We start from the raw sequence: 20,397 nt of genomic DNA, 5'->3' as shown, positions 1-20,397 counted from the left end.
TAATCGTGTTCTTCCGTTTCTACTTACTAATTTAGATTCCCTTAATGGCACCAATAATCGAATGGCGACAATGCTACTAAATGAATATGTCTCATTTCGCATTGCCGTTTATTCCAACGCATTTTAGTGAGTGAGTGAGTATGGTTTTACGCCGCTTTTAGCAATATTCCAGCAATATCACGGCGGGGGACACCAGAAATGGGCTTCACACAGTGTACCCATGTCGGGAATCGAACCCGGGTCTTCGGCGTGACGAGCGAACGCTTTAACCACTAGGCTACCCGACCGCCCCCAGACGGAGAGAGCCATCGGAGCACGTTGCCAGGATCATGGGCTGCTTCTCGTGCACCATCTCCAGACCTGTCACACGTCACAGGCAAACTGGCAGAAGTGCAGACAGACCGAGGAGTGGAAGACCCAAGGCCACGACCCCACAGGAAGACCAGTATTTACGGGTGTTTCACCTAAGGTCCAGATTCCTAACTGTTACGTAATCATCCGCAAACAGCCTTGGACATCTGGTCAGCAGAAAGGACCGTTGCTAGACGACTCCGCATGTACGGTCTCCGTGCCTTTCGACCTTTCAAGGGCATGACGTTAACGTTTCTCCACCGACGTCACAGACTGAGATGGGCCAGGAATGTGCAGCAGTGGCAGCAGAGAAATTGGCGGGTTCGAATCTACCGACGACGTGGTGAACGGACGGCACGTTGTTGCGTCCAAGAAGTGGATTCTAATGGAGGTGGTAGTGTCATGGTCTGGAGGGGGGGGGGGCATTGATGAGATTTTGCGGCCTGTGGTACTGCCTTTCCTGCTACGACACCAACGGACGCTGTTTCAGCAGGACAACACCACCCCTCACACAGCTCGAGTCACTAGCAACTTTCTGAACGCCAACAACGTGACCGTATTACAGTGGCCAGCCAGATCACCGGACCTGTCGCCCATAGAGCACCTCTGGGACCAACTTGGACGCAGGATTCGGAAACGTTAACAGCCGCCATTGACGAGGGATGCCTTGGCAGGAAGAATGGCGTAGGGTCCCTAATCAGGATGTCAGGAGACTCGTGTACTCAGTTCGACGTCGTGTTAGGGCCTGCATCGTTGCTGGAGGGGGTAACATCCGATACTGAGCAATGTGTGTAGCACGGGACTTTAAAAGAGTTCGACGTCGATTCTGCGGGTGTGATCGAATACTGGACAGTGCACCCAGCATGATAAACGTGTCTGCAGAACTTCAAGTACATGTTTTTTTATCTCGTCATTTTCAAATACCGTTTTAAAATAATTGGTTATTTTATGATTTAACATCGACTGCCACTAAATTTTGTGTCTGTTTTGTTTTAGACCAGACAATTGTTTGGTGGCGTTTCTTTGCCTGTTAGTTTATTAAGGAGAAATTTCGCTCCATTAGCAGATATAATGACAATTAACTGGCATCAAACTTGATCCAAGTAGATCGTTTTCTTTATTATAACAAGACATACAAATTAATTTGATAACGATCACTGATGTTGTTCTTTTTGTCACAAATTCATTTTTTTCTGGTAGTGGTTCAATGTGCGATCAAAAAAACTTTTTTCTCCATCATCAGGAGAAATGTCTGTGTCTATGAGTCATTATCAAACAGTGAGGACACCAGGTGCTAGCGAAAAGATGGAGTAGCCGCCACCAGCGGTGGCACCTTTCACAAACACATGCAAGAAAAAGTGGATCGTTCACCGGAACAAAATACGTGAATACAATTATGGAACAAGTCACAACAGGGAATTGCATCTGACATCAGTTTTTGACTGATGCGTCTAATTTGGAAATGTCCCCTTGTGGAATATAGTCATATAAGTCATATAGTGGTTCGGGTGGCAAATCATTTATGGGATAAGTGAGTGAGTTGGGTTTAACGCCGCTTTGAACATGATTTTAGGTGAGGTGAGGTGAAATGGGGTTAAACGTCGCGTCCAGGATTATTGCACTTATATAGCGACGTGCATGCACGTGTATGTGTGTGCGTGTGTGTGGCTGCTTGTACTAGTCCGGACTGATGCGGATTTATAGTGCTAGCACATTGAGATACCATGCCGCAGTTTAACATGAATACCCCACCCAGACACAGTATACTGACTCCGAGCCGACCAGTCCGTGTTTAGCTCCTTAATGCCGAGCGCCAGACAGGGTAACAACAAGTACCATCTTTTAACGTCTTTTGGTATGACGCGGCTGGGGATCGAACCCCGGACCTTCCGCTCTCCGGGCGGACGCTCTACCACTAGACCACGGAGGCGGTCTTGTTTTAAGGAAGGTGTCAGTTTAATGTGGGAGGAAAGCCTGGAGTGACACAAGCTGTAAACGTTTACAACGTGCGTGGAACATGAGCCGGATCTGGTGGTGACAGATAATCAGAACGAATAGTGTATTCAAAATAGCTGAAGTCTTCGTGATGCAATTTTTTACAGAGAGTTGCCTCGCCATAGACACCACGCAAATGACAATTTCCGATAAATATCTTACTGAGACAGTGCAAAGGCAAGTCAGTTGTTCACTTGAAAAAAAAAACTGGAATATATGTTACATGTGAAAAAAGGAATTGCATCTGACATAATTTTTGTCACTGATTTTGAAATGGCCTCAAACTGTCTACAACAAATCATAAGAAAACTCTGCTAAAAACAGAGTTCATTGCACGATTCCGACTACACAATAAGCATGTGTTTATGTATCCCTGTAAAATAGTGACGAGGCCAGGTGTTCGCGTGAAACGCCTTTAACCTTTCACCTAGACCAATACTTGTTCTGATGAAATGTCCTGGCTAATTATATACTACGCGACATTGGCCTTTTCCTTCGTCATATTTTGACGAAATATAACAACACCAGCCGTCTCTCAAGACGCTTCTCTTCCCGCAGACTACCAGGGAGAAACAAGACGAATCGAAGGCCCGGCGCCCCCTTTCACCATTGGTCCAACCCATCCAGCAGCGTGTATACGCTGTGAGTACCAACACTCCTGCACGGCTTACTACAATCAGTGGACGAGGATGGATCTATACGTGTAACAGCTAGAGGATCCGACTGCCCGGGAACGCAGGATTTTGTGATCACTTAATGGATATTTGTAGAGACCTGTTGGAATATGTTGTATGGGCGTTGGTGAAGACGGATTTTCGTAGAGCTGCTTGATTCTTAACCATGGAACTAGTGTGCACGGGACTAGGTGATGGAACGTTTCTGTAATTACGGTGAGGACTTGTTGTGTGCTCTAGTAGGATTCATACAATGGACTCTGCTTTTAGCTGACATTTTTTATGGATATGGAAAACGTTTTGTCGCTTTTATTTGGGGTGAAAATAGCATAGAAGTAGTTGTTCAAGTAGTTGTTCGGATGTTGTGACCAATTCAGTTCTTATAACATGTTCATATGAACAAAAGTCATGTTTGTTTACAAATGGTGCCGTAATAGTCACATTTGACCTGGAAAAAACACACTTCTTTTCTATAACTGACAACAAAATGGTGTGTTCTGACTTCAGTCATCATTACATTAATGTCATTTATACATTGGGGAAACAATATTTGTCCAAAATAGGTTTAATATAGACAAAAAGTATTTATCATTAAAAGATGTTTTACTATATAATAACTTATACAACTATATATACAATATATAACCATCAAAACTGTACTGAAGTTATCACTGTAGGCGAATGCATTGATTTTGATGTGAGAATGAAATTACACGTTCTGTCTTAGTAGTGATGCTCCAAACCTTTGAAGCAGGTGCTTGCGAATGTACAATGTATAAATTACCATTAAAACTGCATGGAAGTACATGTGCACTCAAAATTTTCGCGTATGCATTGATTTGATATGAGAAGGAAACCACAGTTCTGTCTAACTACAGTGGAGTCAATATTTGTCTGAGGACAATATTTGCATAGATGATTAAATCAACTTTATAAATACATTCTTAGAAAAGGCTTAAACTGAATATATAACGTCAGGGCCAGCGAATAATCAGCCGATTATTTGCCGAAGCAGATTCTTTTGAGCGTAAAAGGCAAAATAGTGGGGAAAAGTATATGAACGGATCATAAAAAATCTGTTGTTCGCGAAAGTGGTAAGCATGTCCTGTCTAAGACCACAAGTGTGTTGGTAGAATAGGTCTTCAGCAGCCCATGCTTGCCGTAAAAGGCGACTATGCTTGTCGTAAGAGGCAACGAACGGGATCGGGTGGCCAGACTCGATGACTTGGTTGAAGCATGTCATCGATCCCAATTGCGTGGATCGATGCTCATGATATCAATCTCTGGATTGTCTAGCCCAGACTCGATATTTACAGACCGCGCCTCAAAGCTTGAATATTACTGATTGCGGCGTTACAAGTGTTTCGAGTTTTTTGGCTACAAACTCCCAAGTGGAACTTAATGGATCGGGTTGTCAGGCTCGGTGACTTGGTTGATTGCGCGTCATTGGAAGTCGAGAAAAGGTTGCTAGCAATATCAGTCACTGGATTGTCTGGTTCAAACTCGATTATTTACAGGCCGGCCTCTCATGTGTGGAAAATTGCTGAGTATGGCGTTAAACAACAGAGAACCACTGACGTGTATTTTGGTTATTGTTATCAGTAATGTCTATATCATACATTTATAAAACACTTAAGTTGTGCTTGTTTCGAATCCGAAATTCTCACGTATTTTGGTCCTTGCTTTATCAGAATCATACCCCTGCTCGTGGGTTTCCGGAAATCGGCCAACGTTAACGACCTGCATCATTTAGCAATATTCCAGCAATATCACGGCGGGGGACACCAGAAATGGGCTTCACACATTGTACCCATCTCGGGAATCGAACCCGGGTCTTCGGCGTGACGAGCGAACGCTGTAACCACTAGGCTAACCGACTTTTTCTTTTCTTTTGTTCTTTTTTTTTGCAATGTAAAAATATTATTTGTTTTCCGTCATTTATTTCATATATTGTATGGTTGTATATGATCTGAAAAAATATAGACGCAGACGTAATGATCCTAACAAGAAGGTTTTGTACATTGCGTAATAGTTGTAAAAACCGCTCGATAGAAAAAAGAGAAAGGACTTTGCAATAACAAAGTAGTAATCCTGTCCAATAAAGCGATCTTAGCGCTAAGACGATCGTAAGTCCCATACGTTTACATTGACTGACCCATTATCAGGGGCGGCGGGGTAGCCCAGTGGTTAAAGCGTTCGCTCGTCGCACCGAAGGCCCGGGATTGATTTCCTAAATTGGTACAGTGTGTAAAAGCCCAGTTCTGGTGTTCCCCGCCGTGATATGGCTGGAATGTTGCTAAAGGCTGCGTAAAACCATACCCACTCACTAACTCACTTACGACAATCGTAGCGATGAAATCTCTCTGTGGAACGTGGCTCTGACAAAAGCTAAATTTAAACTGTATTACCTTCCACTGATTTACCCACCTAAACTACAATTAAAGACGACCAGTGAGACCACCTCCTTTTTCTATGGGGGCACGGGTGGCCCAGTCGTCTAAGGCGCCGCGATTCGCTGTGCAGAGTTGCTTCCCTTAGGCACGCAAGAAACCTATGATATATGGGTTCGAATCTTGGTTCGCCCCAATTATGTTTCTAGGTTTGTCAGCACCATACCCGTGCTCGTGGGTTTCACCGAAGTGGTAAATGTCTGAGACCTGCATCACTTCGGGCTTTCCTCCCACATTAAGCTGACACGCCGCGATATGACTGGAATACTGTTAAAAGCGGCGATATCCCAGACTTGATTATTTACAGACCGCCGTCATATAACTGGAATATTGCTGAGTGCGGCGTTAAACAACAAATAAACACACAAATAAACAAAAAAGCTGCTGCATCATAACCTGCCAACCAATATTTACATTCGCATTTACACATCCACATCGAGAGAGAGAGAGAGAGAGAGAGAGAGAGAGAGAGAGAGAGAGAGAGAGTTCGCACTGAACACGATCACTGAGTGCGTGTTTATTGACTAGCTATCCTGATTCTACTTTGCTTGAATATTCTCCGAGGGCTGTTCAGATAAGAAGCATCTGGTTTTACGAGAGCTTTCATCACCCCATAGGCTCTCGATATGAACTGTCTAAATGTCAACAGCTCTATAAAGGAAAATGGTAGCTATGTTTTTCATTGCAACAGTCGAAGAGAAGAAGAACAAGTATAATACATTAATTTCGAAATGGATACGAATAGCTTCTATAATTCGGCACACTCTCGTATCAGTATTTCTTTTTAATTGATATTGAAATGAAAACAAAACCGCTTTCAAGAGAATGATGAATATTTTACAGACGTATAAAACGACGTGTATTTTATGATGGAAATATCTCTATTGTATGTCCTCTGCTCAAACTAAATGACTCGTCATCCTTTAATGAAATAGTGAGTGAGTATGGTTTTACGCCGCTTTTAGCACTATTCCAGCAATATTAGGACGGGGGACACCAGCAATGGGCTTCACATATTGTACCCATGTCGGGAATCGAACCCGGGTGTTCGGCGTGACGAGCGAACGCTGAAACCACTAGGCTACCCGACCGCCCCTTTAACGAATTAATTAAGGATTGACTGTGTATTTTTTTCGGTTCATTGAGGTATGAATCGAAAAACCGATGTGCAAACTGTATGAATCCGCGTAGCTTATAATTAAATTCGACAACGTAAAACATGTTTTATCTACAATAGTTTAACCCAAAACAGTTGCATATATCAAAACAGACAAAAATGACGACATTGATAAACATTCTAGGTGTAGGAATACATACAGTGGCGTGACATGGATCAGGTGATCGTTTAATTTATGAACATAACTTGACACGCCTACACAGTCAGTAGCCAATCAACGGAGAGTGGGATTAAAACAATGTTCATTGGACCTGTCAATTAAGGCAAGAGGCGAAAAGAACTGCAACAGTCAGACTGCAACGAACCGGAAGAAATGGTCATTTACTGCGTGATTCAAACATTACTTCCCTGATGACGGTAAAAAACAGTTGGAGAAATGCTAGTTAGAAATGAAACCCGAAGACATGAAAGTTGAACCGAGGCGAGCGGGAAAAAAACAGGCGAGCGAGCCTGCACGTTTGCTGTTTCATTCATTCTCGGCCTTCGGTTTCAAAGGGTAGTTTGGACAATGAATATGCATGAAAGTCCCTAAATGTCCTGTGCATGACGATACACGTGAGCAGAAAGGGAATTCCCAGTAATAAAAGTAGTGCGCCGCGGTGGGCGTGGCTTAATTTTTTACATTCATTAGGAAACGAATGCAATAACACGTGACCAATTCAGCTAATCAGAATGCAGAAATTTCCATGAACACAACGAAAATTTAATTATAAATATCATAAAACAGTCATATTATTGTTTTGTTTGTATGTCACTGACACCCCCCTCAGCAATCTGTTTCTTGTTCTTTAAGATCGTCATGTAAATCGGGGTTTCAAATGTTAAATTACCTGGTATCAAATTAGGAGATAAACCTTCTGTGTTTTGAAATTTGAGGTAGTCTGACTGTTTCAAACGCATAAACAAGCAATATTCCGTGTATAAATAGGAGGTAATCCGGATTCCAGATTAGAATAAGACCACATCACCCCGCATTATATGACTGACGTGCAAGGTGACTAAATGGAGGCTAAATCTTCCCGAGGCAAGAGAGTTAACTGACTTTAAAAGTCCAGTTTCCACCCTTGCCGAACTAGACTGGAATTACTGGGCTCGATCGTAGCGCCACCAGTGGCTATTACCAGTTATGTCCCGTCTAAGCCTCTCCTATGGACCAATCAGATTCCATCTCTCGTATCACTTGCGTTTGCTTCACATACAATGGTGGCGCCCAGCCAGGACGATCTGATCGATAATCAAGATCTATATTGTGAAAAAACGGGTCTTACATCGCGAAATGCATCCAATCACGTGAACACCTTGATTAAAACATGAAGAGGTTTGGAAAATATCTGCTGACAACGAGTTTGCGGTGCACATGTTTTGCAAATCCTGCAATCTACAGTTTACGTTTTCGGTGCGCGATTTTGATTGGACGATGCAAAGACTCGTTAGTCCAGCCAAAATGTAACGCCATAATACTAGCCTAGTTCGGCAAGGTTGGAAACTGGACTTTTATAGTCAGTTTACTCTCTTGCCTCGGGAAGATTGGATCTGGTAGACCGTGTGGGACGTTGATCGTACCACGAATCACTGGTTTGTCTGGTCCGATTATTTACAGGACGCCCTCTTTAAGCTGGATTATTGAAGAATAAAAGTGACAAAACCCAAACCATATTCATAAGAAATTTCTGCTAAAAGTCGATTGTACGATTCTGACTATGTCATGAGCATGTGTTTATGAATCACTATCAAATAGAGACGATACCAGGTGTTCGCGAAAAGGTGAGCGTATCCTGCCCCACCGGTGACACTCGTCACAAACACACGCAAAGGCATATTGATAAGTTTATTGATATGTGAGGAGTTACAAAAAATAAACAAACTATGTTTTTGTACCATGTACACATGAACGATTTGGGGAATTTGCGTAGAACTCTCTTCTTTTGTTCATTCAAACACCTGAGATTAAAGTGCCGTCAGATCGCAGAATAACACCAACAATATTAGAGTCAGACAATTACATCTGGTAACCAATTTTAACATCAAACTTTAGGGGTTTGGGAAGTCCAGATGAAGACCCGGATGCGATTCCATCCATCGGTACAATGTGTGGACAAACCCCTTTCTCTATTCATAAGAAATCTCGAATTTCCATTGTACGATTAATGAAGAATAAAAGCGACAAACACCAAACCATATTCATAAGAAATCTATGTCAAAAGTCGATTGTACGATTCCAACTATATCATGAGCATGTTTTTATGAATAACTATCAAATAGTGATGATAGTAGCTAGGTATTCGCGAAAAGGTGAGCGTATCCTGCCCCACTGGTGGCTCCCATCACAAACACATGCAAAGGCAAATCAATGGTTCAAATGGAGTCTGGCTATGGCTGGAATACTTCAAAAACGTGTTATACTATCACGCATCTAGTCAATTGCACCGACGTGTTCGATTTGCTGCAAAGATCAAGTCGTTATAGGCCACAAATTACAAATATTCAAATGCATCGTAAACCAGTATGGCGAGACATACAATGAACCTGACGAGGCTGACATGTTCTCTGCTAAATCCACGAAATAATGATTTTCACATGTGAATAAGAGATCTGGTTTGGGGTTTTTAAATATTAATAATGCCATACTGTTGTGAACAGAACTCAGAGCTTTGCAAATACGATTGTGCCGAAAATAGTTAATTGTCTTGACATCCCAGTTTGTCCCGACTTCAAACTCCCATCAACATTTTCTGAGTAACAATTTCTCCCAGGACAATCTCATAATGCATTATTCATGTAAAGCTATTTCAAGTATAAGGACGATTGAGTCAGTTAACATGGGTATACATTCAATTTAACCGCGGTAGTGTGACGTGAAAAATTAATAGCTTAAAAGAAAATTGCTTCCCTGTCAGGAAGCAGTGCCATGACGTAATTAATGACGTCATCATCTGCTGTCATTTCACATTACGTCACAATTAGGAAATAAACTCTTTGGTGTTACCAAATATATTGAGAAAAGTGACATGTGTTTTGAGTGTAACAGCCTGTAAACAAAATATGGCACTGTATATGATCAAGCAGTTTGTTTACAAAGTAATATATCACTCGAATATACAGAGATTGAAAGCATATAAGCACGACAATTTGGTAAGCTGACATGGGGTGGGCACCCCTATAGAAAACAAAGCAAGCTTTGCAAAACGTTCGTTCTACACCGCACGTCACCATTATGACGTCGTATCGCTCATTGTGACGCAAAAGATATGACAGTCACAGTCGTATAATTAAAGCGTCAGATTCCAAGTTGTCTATTGTCCCCAAAACTTGAAATACATTCTCTTTCTAGATTTCTATCGTTTTTCGGCACGAAATGTATTGCCACACATCCTTTGACTATTGATAGTAAGCGCAACTTTGCATTTTGTAAACTGTAATTGTAGACATAATTATTTAAATATGCAAACAGAGAATGCTTGAAAAAAGTACTATTCTATAAATATGAGCTTCCGCGCTGATTCGGCCGTTAAACCAGGTGTTCAAATCAGAGAAAGGGCGATTTAATAGCCTCTATTTGACCAATCAGAATCGAGTAATATATTTCCAAATTCATGGTAGAATAATGAATATTACGTCACCAGCGGCATCACGTCAACAATATTGTAGTGCGTATGAGCTCATGTTTAAACATTTTGCCGACATTCCGCTTAGGAGGCTTGGGAGGCACGGGTGGCCCAGTCGTCTAAGGCGCCGCGATTCGGTGTACAGAGTTGCGTCCCTTGGGCACGACAGAAACTATGATTGTGGGTTCGAATCCCGGTTCGCCCCTATTATGTTGCTTGGTTTGTCAGCACCATACCCGTGCTCGTGGGTTTCACCGAAATGGTAAACGTCTGAGACCTACAATTTACTTCGGGCGTTCCTCCCACATTAAGCTGACACGCCCTGATATAACTGGAATACTGTTAAAAGCGGCGTTAAACCCAACACTCACTCGCTCACTTGACCGGCTTACAAAAACAAAAAAACTTAAGTTTAGCCTATGTGTATTGTATGTAACTTTACGACAAATGATTATAATGTCTTAAATGTATTATTGGTCCTTTCAGAGAGCACGTGAGTGGTTTGTCTGAACCAGGATGGAGTCGAACCTGACAGAATACGAACCGTACAAAAGCGAAACGCTTGTGTCCTTCTACAAATGGTACACGGGCGTCCATGGCTATCTCAGCATCCTTGTCTGTGTGTTCGGGATCCCAATGAACCTCATCAACATCACAGTCCTTTCCCAGAAGCACATGCGAACGCCTATTAACTGTATCCTAACGTGGCTGGCGGTGTCGGATCTACTTACAATGACGTCATACGTCCCCTTTGCTATTCACTTTTACTGTGTGTATCCGCCCTGGGAAGCATCCCCTGAGAAGAACAGCCAGGGATGGATGCAGTTCATTTTGTTCCATATCAACTTCTCGGCCGCCACCCACACAGTTTCAATCTGGCTTGGTGTTACCCTTGCTATTTTTCGATACAAGCATATTTATTCTCCTGCCAAAGGGGCGATAACTCGTATACGACGACTCGTCCGCGCCAGAATTGCCGTTGTAATGATCTATGTATTATCCGCTGTAGGCCTTACCCCGAACTATATGACAAACAAGCTTACACATTCTTTGAATGGAAACAACGAAACAATATACCATTTTGAAAACCTCGGACTAGGAACATCAGACGTTAAGCCAGTTGTTCTGTTGAATTTATGGATGTACAGTCTGTTAGCAAAGTTGCTGCCGTGTATTTTGATGGTAGTCTACGGAGGACTGCTCGTCTGGACTCTCAAATCCAAGCTGCGTCACAAACGCAGACGACTTTCCTGCACTTCCGCCACGATGCAGCGCCCCCTAGACAACTCACGAACGACCCGGATGTTGCTGATTGTGATCGTCCTTTTCCTGATCACGGAGTTTCCACAAGGAATTCTCATCATCATTAGTGTGACGTCTAAAGGATTTTTCAAGAATGTTTACATTCCGCTTGGTGATTTAATGGATATGGTAGCCCTTATAAACAATGGCGTCAACTTTGTGCTGTACTGCGCTATGAGTAGGGACTTCAGGAGAACACTGATGGACTTGTTAAAGATGGCTGTCATGCCCAATGCCAAACAAACGGTAGCTAATGGCATCAACAACACCGACTCGGAGCGTTCAAATACAGCGTTGATTCTGCGCATGACATGACTAAGGCGGACCAGGGATGGGTGACATTGTAAAAATATGGCGCATGCTCAGTGTCGTTTCCGGTATGTGACGTGGGCAAAATGTGAATACAGCTTTACCTGACAATTGGTAATTTTATGTTTATTTAAGCGTCTTGAGCGCCCATCGTGTCAACCTGACGTGGCACTGAGTAATGATGGTATGTGAGATGTGATGATATTCCACTGAGAGTCAGGCTCACCAAAACCATATCAGCTTCTCGTCGTTGCCTTGTGATGCATTCACCTCCCGCACCCTATCCCTGTGTTATAGATATTACACGAGATCTTTGTTCAGAGAAACTCGAAAATCAGGACCATCTTTTCCTGGTAAGATTCGACGGATAAAAGCATGTCCCGTTTGACAACTACCCGAATTGACGAATGTCACGCGTGAAAACGACGGCAGATTTCCTGGAACGGGAGTCAATCGGGGCTTCACAGGACATTGACCCTATGTGACTCTTCTAACTAGTGAAATAAGTCCCTATAATTCAAGACATTAATATTACCCTAACCAATAATCTTTCCAAATACGGTGAAACCTTTTTTACCGGTTAAGCCATGGGAAACGACTAAGCGTATTTCGGGACAACCGGAGCAGCAATATCAGACCATAAGGATCTTGAAATTACGTCTTAAACGAAGTTTGAGTTCGCAATAAGTATTGAAATATTGACAAAAGTTTAAAATTACAAGTATATTCATCACTTAATGTGACATCGCGTCCATTTGTAGAGGAGGGAAAAAACATACCCGGAATCACACGGAAAACAGATTTTTTAACTTCATTTGACTAATATAGTGCTGATTCTCTGTTCGTGCATTGTGCATATAAAATAATTATAGATAAGCAAGTCAGGTTTAACATCTTTTTTTATCAATATTTCAGTAATATCAAGGGGTCATCTAAATGTGGTAGGATTGTACAAATTGAAAGCATGTCGAACAAAGTACACTTTGATGAAACCCCCGAGCAGGGTAAGATGTTGATGATCAAATATAATAATTGGGGCGAACCTCTGAGTTTTACCCAGGAGCCTGGTTGTCTAAGGGACACCACTCTTCACTGCAAGTTGTGGCAACTGAGACCACGCGCCCCAAACTCCCGAACTTACACTGGAAGAATGTTTACAAATATCTTCTTCACAAGCAGAAACAATTGTTGTAAGTTTAACATAAACATTTAATGCGACATATTTCCAAGCATAAACAATTGTAAATTTAATTTACATATTAACTAGCACAAACGATGGTTGTAAATATAATTTAAGTATTTTACATATTTGAAGTATTGGAAATTCCTAAGTTGCACACATTCACGTAAATGTCTATGTGAATTTACATACATTTACGTAACTTTATATCTAAATTTACAGGGGGCGCCGCGATTCGCTGTGCAGAGTTGCGTCCCTTGGGCACGCCAGACACCTATTATTGTGGCTTCGAATCCCGGTTCGCCCCGATTATGTTTCTAGGTTTGTCAGCACCATACCCGTGATCGTGGGTTTCACCGAAGTGGTAAACGTCTAAGACCTGCATCACTTCGGGCTTTCCTCCCACATTAAGCTGACACGCCGCGATATGACTGGAATACTGTTAAAAGCGGCGTTAAACCCAACTGTGATGTGTAAAAGTGATCTGTTCTTCCAGTGGCATAAACATCACAGGTCTATAGATCGTTATGTTTCAAATCGGTAAAGACGTCCATATGTTGTTATTTCTTAACTGTCCCCAAGAATTATTATTACTGTGATAGCAGGACGTCACGTTCCAGAATATTGTGATGATGGTTTTCGATTGTTCATAATTCCTTACCTGTTTATTTGTATAGTAACTGTGTTCCTACCTTTGGTATATATTGACAATGTGACACTGTGACACTGTGACACCACTTGTTGTTGAACCAGACAATTCCAGACGGTGTGGCTTTTCAGTTGTAAAATGGAAGTATTTAGAACAGATTTGTTTGGCGACCCCAAACATGTGTACAGTACCATAGATTTGCCATACTGTCAGGGCAGACTAGCGGGTAGATAGTCTGGACTCCTAGTGATGTTTGATTGTAGGAGTGGATGGGTGAGTGAGTTGGGTTAACGACGCTTTGATTTGTTTCTTTGTTGTTTTATGCCGCACTCGGCAATATTCCAGCTATATGACGGCGGTCTGTAAATATTCGAGTCTGGACCAGACAATCCAGTGATTGTCATCATGAGCATCGACCTACACAATTGGGATACGATGACATGCATCAATCAAGACAGCGAGATTGACCACACGATTCCGTTAGTGGCTTCTTACGACAAGTATGGGTTGCTGAAGACCTATTCTGATCCGGATCTTCACGGGTAAACGCCGGTTTGGATGGTATTTCAGTTGTAACACGATGTGTCAGATTAATGTGTCTGAAGTATGCAGAGCAGAGGTCGGAAGGGCTCACCGCTTTTTTAAACCTACGAGTACGGTTCTGCCAGCAGAAATAATCATAATCACATCTTCATCGCATCCTGGAGCCCCAATCTACATAACTCTGCAATTCATGTCCATGCACACAATTCTAATCAAAATCACTTGGCACATAACTCCGATATGATTGACTTTATTCAAAGCTGACACTGAATGCATTTTTATTGCAATTGTTAGTGTTTTCTTGTTTTGTTTTGTTTCGTTATGAGACCGTTCTCATTTTAAATACATTTATGTATGGTTGCTTTGGGACGCAATAACGGCACATTCTACTCTACTTAAGCATGCAAGTATATTGTCCAAATACTTATCTACGGTCTTGTGGGCATTGGGTGTTTATTCACTGTGACACGGTAACAATGCTGCCGTTAAGCTACATCTAGCTGTGGAGCCTCGAGGCTTTGGGATAACGACTTCTTGAACCTAATAGTAATTCGGTGTACATGAGTGGACAGTGTTGTCGTTAGAGATTAAGTATGTTTGGCTTCAAATCACAACAAAATTATATCTAAATAAGCAGGGTTTCTTTCAGATTTATTCAACCAAACATGGCCTTGCCCTCAAATGTGTTTGTTTCTTGAAATTTGTGGAGTGTTTATAAAAAAAAAGATACATGATTAGCATTATATATTCTTTGAATCAAATTCACGTGTTAAGATGTAGACATTGTAGACTATGTTACCCGTCCCAGCATTTCGTATTTACATATTAAATTTTAACATTTAAAAACATTTGCTCCAAAATATGTTAACGAATTCGCGCGTACGGCAAAACCTCGTTAACTTAAAAGACCTAGGGACTACGAAACTACATCGAGTTATGCACAGTTCGAGAGAAGAGGAGTATACTAGTATATCAATTTCAATGAAGATCACGTTTGGAGTATAAAGATACCTTTTCCGAAACGATACATTGAATTAAAAGATTTCTAGCAAACGAGATTTCGCTGGATGTGTTATTATTATCATTATTATTATTATTATTATTATTATTATTATTATTATTATTATTATTATTATTATTACTATCATTATTATTATTATTATTATTATTATTCCTGGTGGCAACTGGTCAGAAGAGTGTTGGGTGTAAATGGTTTTCCCAAAGTTTTTCTTGTTCATTGTCTTTGTATATCAGCATCGTGACGAAATTTGTTGAACATGTGCTTTTTACATATTGTTACTGTATATAAGTCAAATGGAAAATAAAAATAATTCTAAGAATATTTACGGTGTTTTTATTAACGTATGGAGAGACGTACATCAATGTGTTTGACGTATAACGAAAACAGGACCCTCAGCACGAGACTGTCAAACGAGTGAGAAGCTATAGGTTGGTTGGTTGGTTTGTTGTTTTACGCCGCACTCGGCAATATTCCAGCTATATGACGGCGGTCTGTAAATAATCGAGTCTGGACCAGACAATCCAGTGATTAATATAATGAGCATCGATCAACGCAATTGCGATGCCTTTTACGACAAGCATAGTCGCCTTTTACGGCAAGCATGGGTTGCTGAAGACCTATTCTACCCCGGAATCTTCACGGGTCGAGTGAGTCGGGTTCTTTTCCAAATTCAGCATAGCGGTTAGTAAACGTTTACCAATGTGGTGACCAGCACGGATAAGATGCTGTGAGACCAAGGATCATAACTGGAATGACAGTATTTGTTACGGCCTTAGTCGCAAGCATGGGATGCTGAGAATACAAGAATCCCCAAATGTTCCCAACCCTCATCGGTGAAGAGTGATTTTTGCTGAAGAATCGCTGGAGTTATCAGTGTCCTAGGTTTGACATGCCTTTGCATGTGTTTGCGACGGGGCAGGATGAGCTCACATTTTCGCGAACATCTGGTATCATAACTACTTAATAGCGATTCATAAGCACATGCTTATAATATCGTCGGAATCATACAATGGACTGGATATTTTATAATGGAAAGGGTAACTTTGGTTGCTTAAATGTGTATGTCAAGCGTCCTCTGTCCTCCGTGGTCTAATGGTAGAGCGTCCGCCCGGAGAGCGGAAGGTCCGGAGTTCGATCCCCAGCTGCGTCATACCAAAAGACGTTAAAAGATTGTACTTGTTGTTACCCTGTCTGGCGCTCGGCATTAAGGGGCTAAAACAAGGACTGGTCGGCTCGGAGTCAGTATACTGTGTCTGAGTGGGGTATTCATGTTAAACTGCGGCATGGTATCTCGGTGAGCTAGCACTATAAATCGGCATCAGTCCGGACTAGTACAAGCAGCCACACACACACACATACACGTGCATGCACGTCGCTATAAAAGTGCAATAATCTTGGACGCGACGTTAAACCCCATTTCACCTCACCATAACTTCCCAGTGACAGTGTCAGTGTGGATTAAGAAATAGTTCACCTGAAAATACACAGGAGGATATGGTACAAGTCAAAATCAGATGTCGTTTTGTCAAATGTGGAAAAGTCCTGCACATGTTTGTTTGTTTGTTTGTTGTTTTACGCCGCAATCAACATTGTTACAGCTATATGACGGCGGTCTATTGATAATCGAGTCTGGACCAGACAGTCCAATGATTGACATCATAAGCATCGATCCATGCAATTGGGATACGATGACATGCATCAACCAAGTCGGCGAGCCTGATCACCCGATCCCGTCAGTTGCCTCTCACGACAAGCATAGTCGCCTTTTATGGCAAGCATGGGTTGCTGAAGGCCTATTCTACCCCGGCTCTTCACGGGCTCCTGAACATGTCTACCAAAAGACGTTTTGAAAGTTTCACTGAGGAATGTTGTAAACATATTTAATCAAATTTAATTCAACTCTTTTTAGCAAAAGTCGTATGATAAAATGTATAAACTAAAATTGTTGTAAGCATGTTGTGAATACTCCGGTCTAAATGCTAATACTGCTATGAGTGAGTGAGTGAGTTGGGTTTTACGCCGCTTTTAACAATATTCCAGTTATATCGCGGCGTGTCAGCTTAATGTGGGAGGAGAGCCCGAAGTAATGCAGGTCGCAGACGTTTACCACTTCGGTGAAACCCACGAGCACGGGTATGGTGCTGACAAACCTAGAAACATAATCGGGGCGAACCGGGATTCGAACCCACAATCATAGGTTTCTGGCGTGCCCAAGGGACGCAACTCTGCACAGCGAATCGCGGCGCCTTAGACGACTGGGCCACCCGTGCCCCCAATATTGCTAAGAAGAACCGGACAAATCAATATACTGTTATTCTCTGTGCTTTTTTTATGGTTGGTTGGTTGGTTTGTTGTTTAACCCCGCACTCAGCAATATTCCAGTTATATGACGGTGGTCTGTAAATAATCGAGTCTGGACCAGACAATCCAGTGATTAATAACATGAGCATCGATCCACGCAAATGGTATACAATGACATGCATCAACCAAGTCAGCGACCCTGACCACCCGATCCCGTTAGTCGCCTTTTACGACAAGTATAGTCACCTTTTACGGCAAGCATGGGTTGCTGAAGACCTATTCTATCCCGGAATCTTCACGGGTCCTTTTTTATGGCAGAAACGAGGCAGAGCAAGACTCTTTGCTAAGTTTTGATCTTTAATGACAGTGCGTGGGCGAGTGAGCATCGTGCACCATGTTGACAAGCGACGTGTCATACTTAAAGTTAGTAAATTGACAGCCTCCGTGGTCTCGTGAAAGAGCGTCCGCCCGGAGAGCGGAAGGCCATGGGTTCGATCCCCGGCCGCGTGATACCAAAATACGTTAAAAAATGGTACTTGTTGTTACCCTGCTTGGCACTCGGAATAAAGGGCTAAAACAAGGACTGTCGGCTCGGAGTCAGTATACTGTGTCTGAGAGGGTATTCATGTTAAACTGCGGCATGGTATTTCAGTGGACTAGCATTATAAAATCGGCATTAGTCCGGACTACTACAACCAGCAACACACACACGCGCACGTACGCACGCACGCACGCACACATACACACGTCGCTATAAAAGTGCAATAATCTTGGACGCGACGTTAAACCCCATTTCACCTCACCACAACCACTAAGTAAATTCCTCTAAATGTTTACCATTTCATTTCTTGAATGACGTGACCAGGTCTTAACAGTTAATCCCTTTGGAAACCTCACGAGTATGGTGCTGACAACCCTGCGATCATAATCAGGGCAATTCTGACATACGAACCCACTACTATTGAATTATGACGCACGAAGGAAACAAAAATGAAGGAAACCCACGCACTGCATCGCCTTAAGCGACTGGGCCACCTGTATGCTTTAAGAAATATTGATTCAATGTTATTCCAAAAGCCTAAAGTTTCTTACACGTCCGACGTTTATAACGATTAAAGGACACATGTACACAAACACCAAGACATTTCTAAGCTTGATACTCAATGACTGCTCTTCCAGTAACAACACAAATTAATTAATTAACAGTGCGACAGATGTACCCATGCCTTCCCTGAGAGTAGAGTGATCGCTACCATAAAGGCGCTGCCATGACGTCAACTATAGCTTGCTTGCTTGTTGTTTAACGCTGCACTCAGCAATATTCCAGCTATATGATGGTGGTCTGTAAATAATCGAGTCTGGACCAGACAATCCAATGATTGATGTCATGAGCATCGATCCACGCAGTTTGGATACGATGACATGCATCAACCAAGTCTCCGAGCCTGACCACCCGATCCCGTTAGTCGCCTCTTACGGCAAGCATTGGTTGATGTTGGCCTTTTCTAACCCGGATCTTCACGGGCAACGTCCACTATATTATCGATGGTGTATTACTGAGAAAAACCAACACAGTACCGTGGCGATTCAACGTTAAAGACAAACATATTCATTTCCATTGACGGTAATACCGTTATTTTATTGCTCAACGGAAAATAGAATTCAATGGTGTCTGGATTTGTTGAATGTCCCAAATACAGTCAATGGATATGTGCATTTGTTTTTACTCCACTGTCGCCGATATTTCACTCATATCAGGTCGTGGGGCACGTTGGGGCCCATTCGTCTGCACAGAGTTGCGTCCCTTTGGCACGCCAGAAGCTTAATGATTGTGGGTCCGAAACCCGATAGTCCAATCAAAGAACGTTTCACAAAATCAACATTCACGTCTGACTGGTACACCTTCTTGTAAGGTGATTTACCGCTGCCTATCTTTATTGACACGTCTTATTCATCTTTAACACACACACACACACACACACACACACACACACACACACACACACACACACACACACACACTCACTCACTCACTCACACTCACACACACACACACGCACAAAACAACAACAACAAAAAACAGGGGGCACAACTCATGATCTACGCAAGGTGGCGCCAGGGTCGAGCCAAGAAAATGGCCTTGATGTGGCAAGGGTTGAAACGAGGCTTTGACATAGGCTCGTGGCCACGCTTGCTTCGGGAAGATGACCTAAATAAGACTGGAGTGCGGAGAGTTTGTGTGTCAACGAAATGGACAGGAACGAAATGACATTAATGACACTTAATGGCTGGTGCATGACGAGGGGAGGAAACTGGTGCCATGTTTCGTTCCTGTTTAGCGATGTTTCAAACCTGATTACCTCGGTTTCCATCTTAACCGGTTTCAGGCCGGCTCCGGACAGATTTACTGTTAGATATCGACAACAGGTCAATACTGCATCTACGGACGTCCGTTGTGAGTGGTGGGTTAAGTTGTTGTTTTTTGTTCCGTCGCATGTACTTTTACTGCATATTGTACTTATGCAGTAGAACCGTGAAGATCCGGGGTAGATCCGGGGTCTTCAGCAACCCATGCTAGCCGTAAAAAACGACTTTCCTTGTCGTACGAGGCGACTTACGGGATCGGGTGGTCATGCTCGCTGACTTGGTTGATGCATGTCATATGTCATGGTATTCCAATTGCGTGGATCGATTCTCATGATGTCAATCACTTGATTGTCTGGTCCAGTCTCGATTATCTACAGACCGCCGTCATACAGCTGGAAGAGCACATCTTTGCATCTAAACATACGTATATAAAATTAAATTTATTCTTAAGTCGGTTTTGTAGCAAATACTCG

At 42.4% G+C, this 20,397-nt stretch overlaps 1 protein-coding gene across 2 annotated transcripts in view; it reads left to right on the top strand.

Moving 5' to 3' along the window:
- The window catches only part of LOC124139074 (G-protein coupled receptor dmsr-1-like), a 52,868-nt gene extending 39,488 nt beyond the window's left edge, over positions 1–13,380 (top strand). The window contains exons 2-3 of one of the 2 annotated variants that reach the window (XM_048394174.1): positions 2,905–3,236; positions 10,739–13,380. In XM_048394174.1, coding sequence (XP_048250131.1) covers positions 10,769–11,869 — 1,101 coding nt within the window. In that variant the 5' untranslated portion in view covers positions 2,905–3,236; positions 10,739–10,768 and the 3' untranslated portion in view covers positions 11,870–13,380. The remainder of the gene's footprint in view (positions 1–2,904; positions 3,237–10,738) is intronic. The other variant, XM_046506068.2, reaches the window with a different exon arrangement.
- The last annotated feature ends 7,017 nt before the right edge of the window (positions 13,381–20,397 follow it).

The sequence above is a fragment of the Haliotis rufescens genome, unplaced genomic scaffold (assembly GCF_023055435.1).
Source record: "Haliotis rufescens isolate VD_foot unplaced genomic scaffold, xgHalRufe1.0.p SCAF_13, whole genome shotgun sequence".
NCBI lineage: Eukaryota > Metazoa > Mollusca > Gastropoda > Lepetellida > Haliotidae > Haliotis > Haliotis rufescens.
The sequence above is the reverse complement of the archived record's forward strand: the minus strand, read 5'-3'. Positions and strand labels throughout refer to the sequence as shown.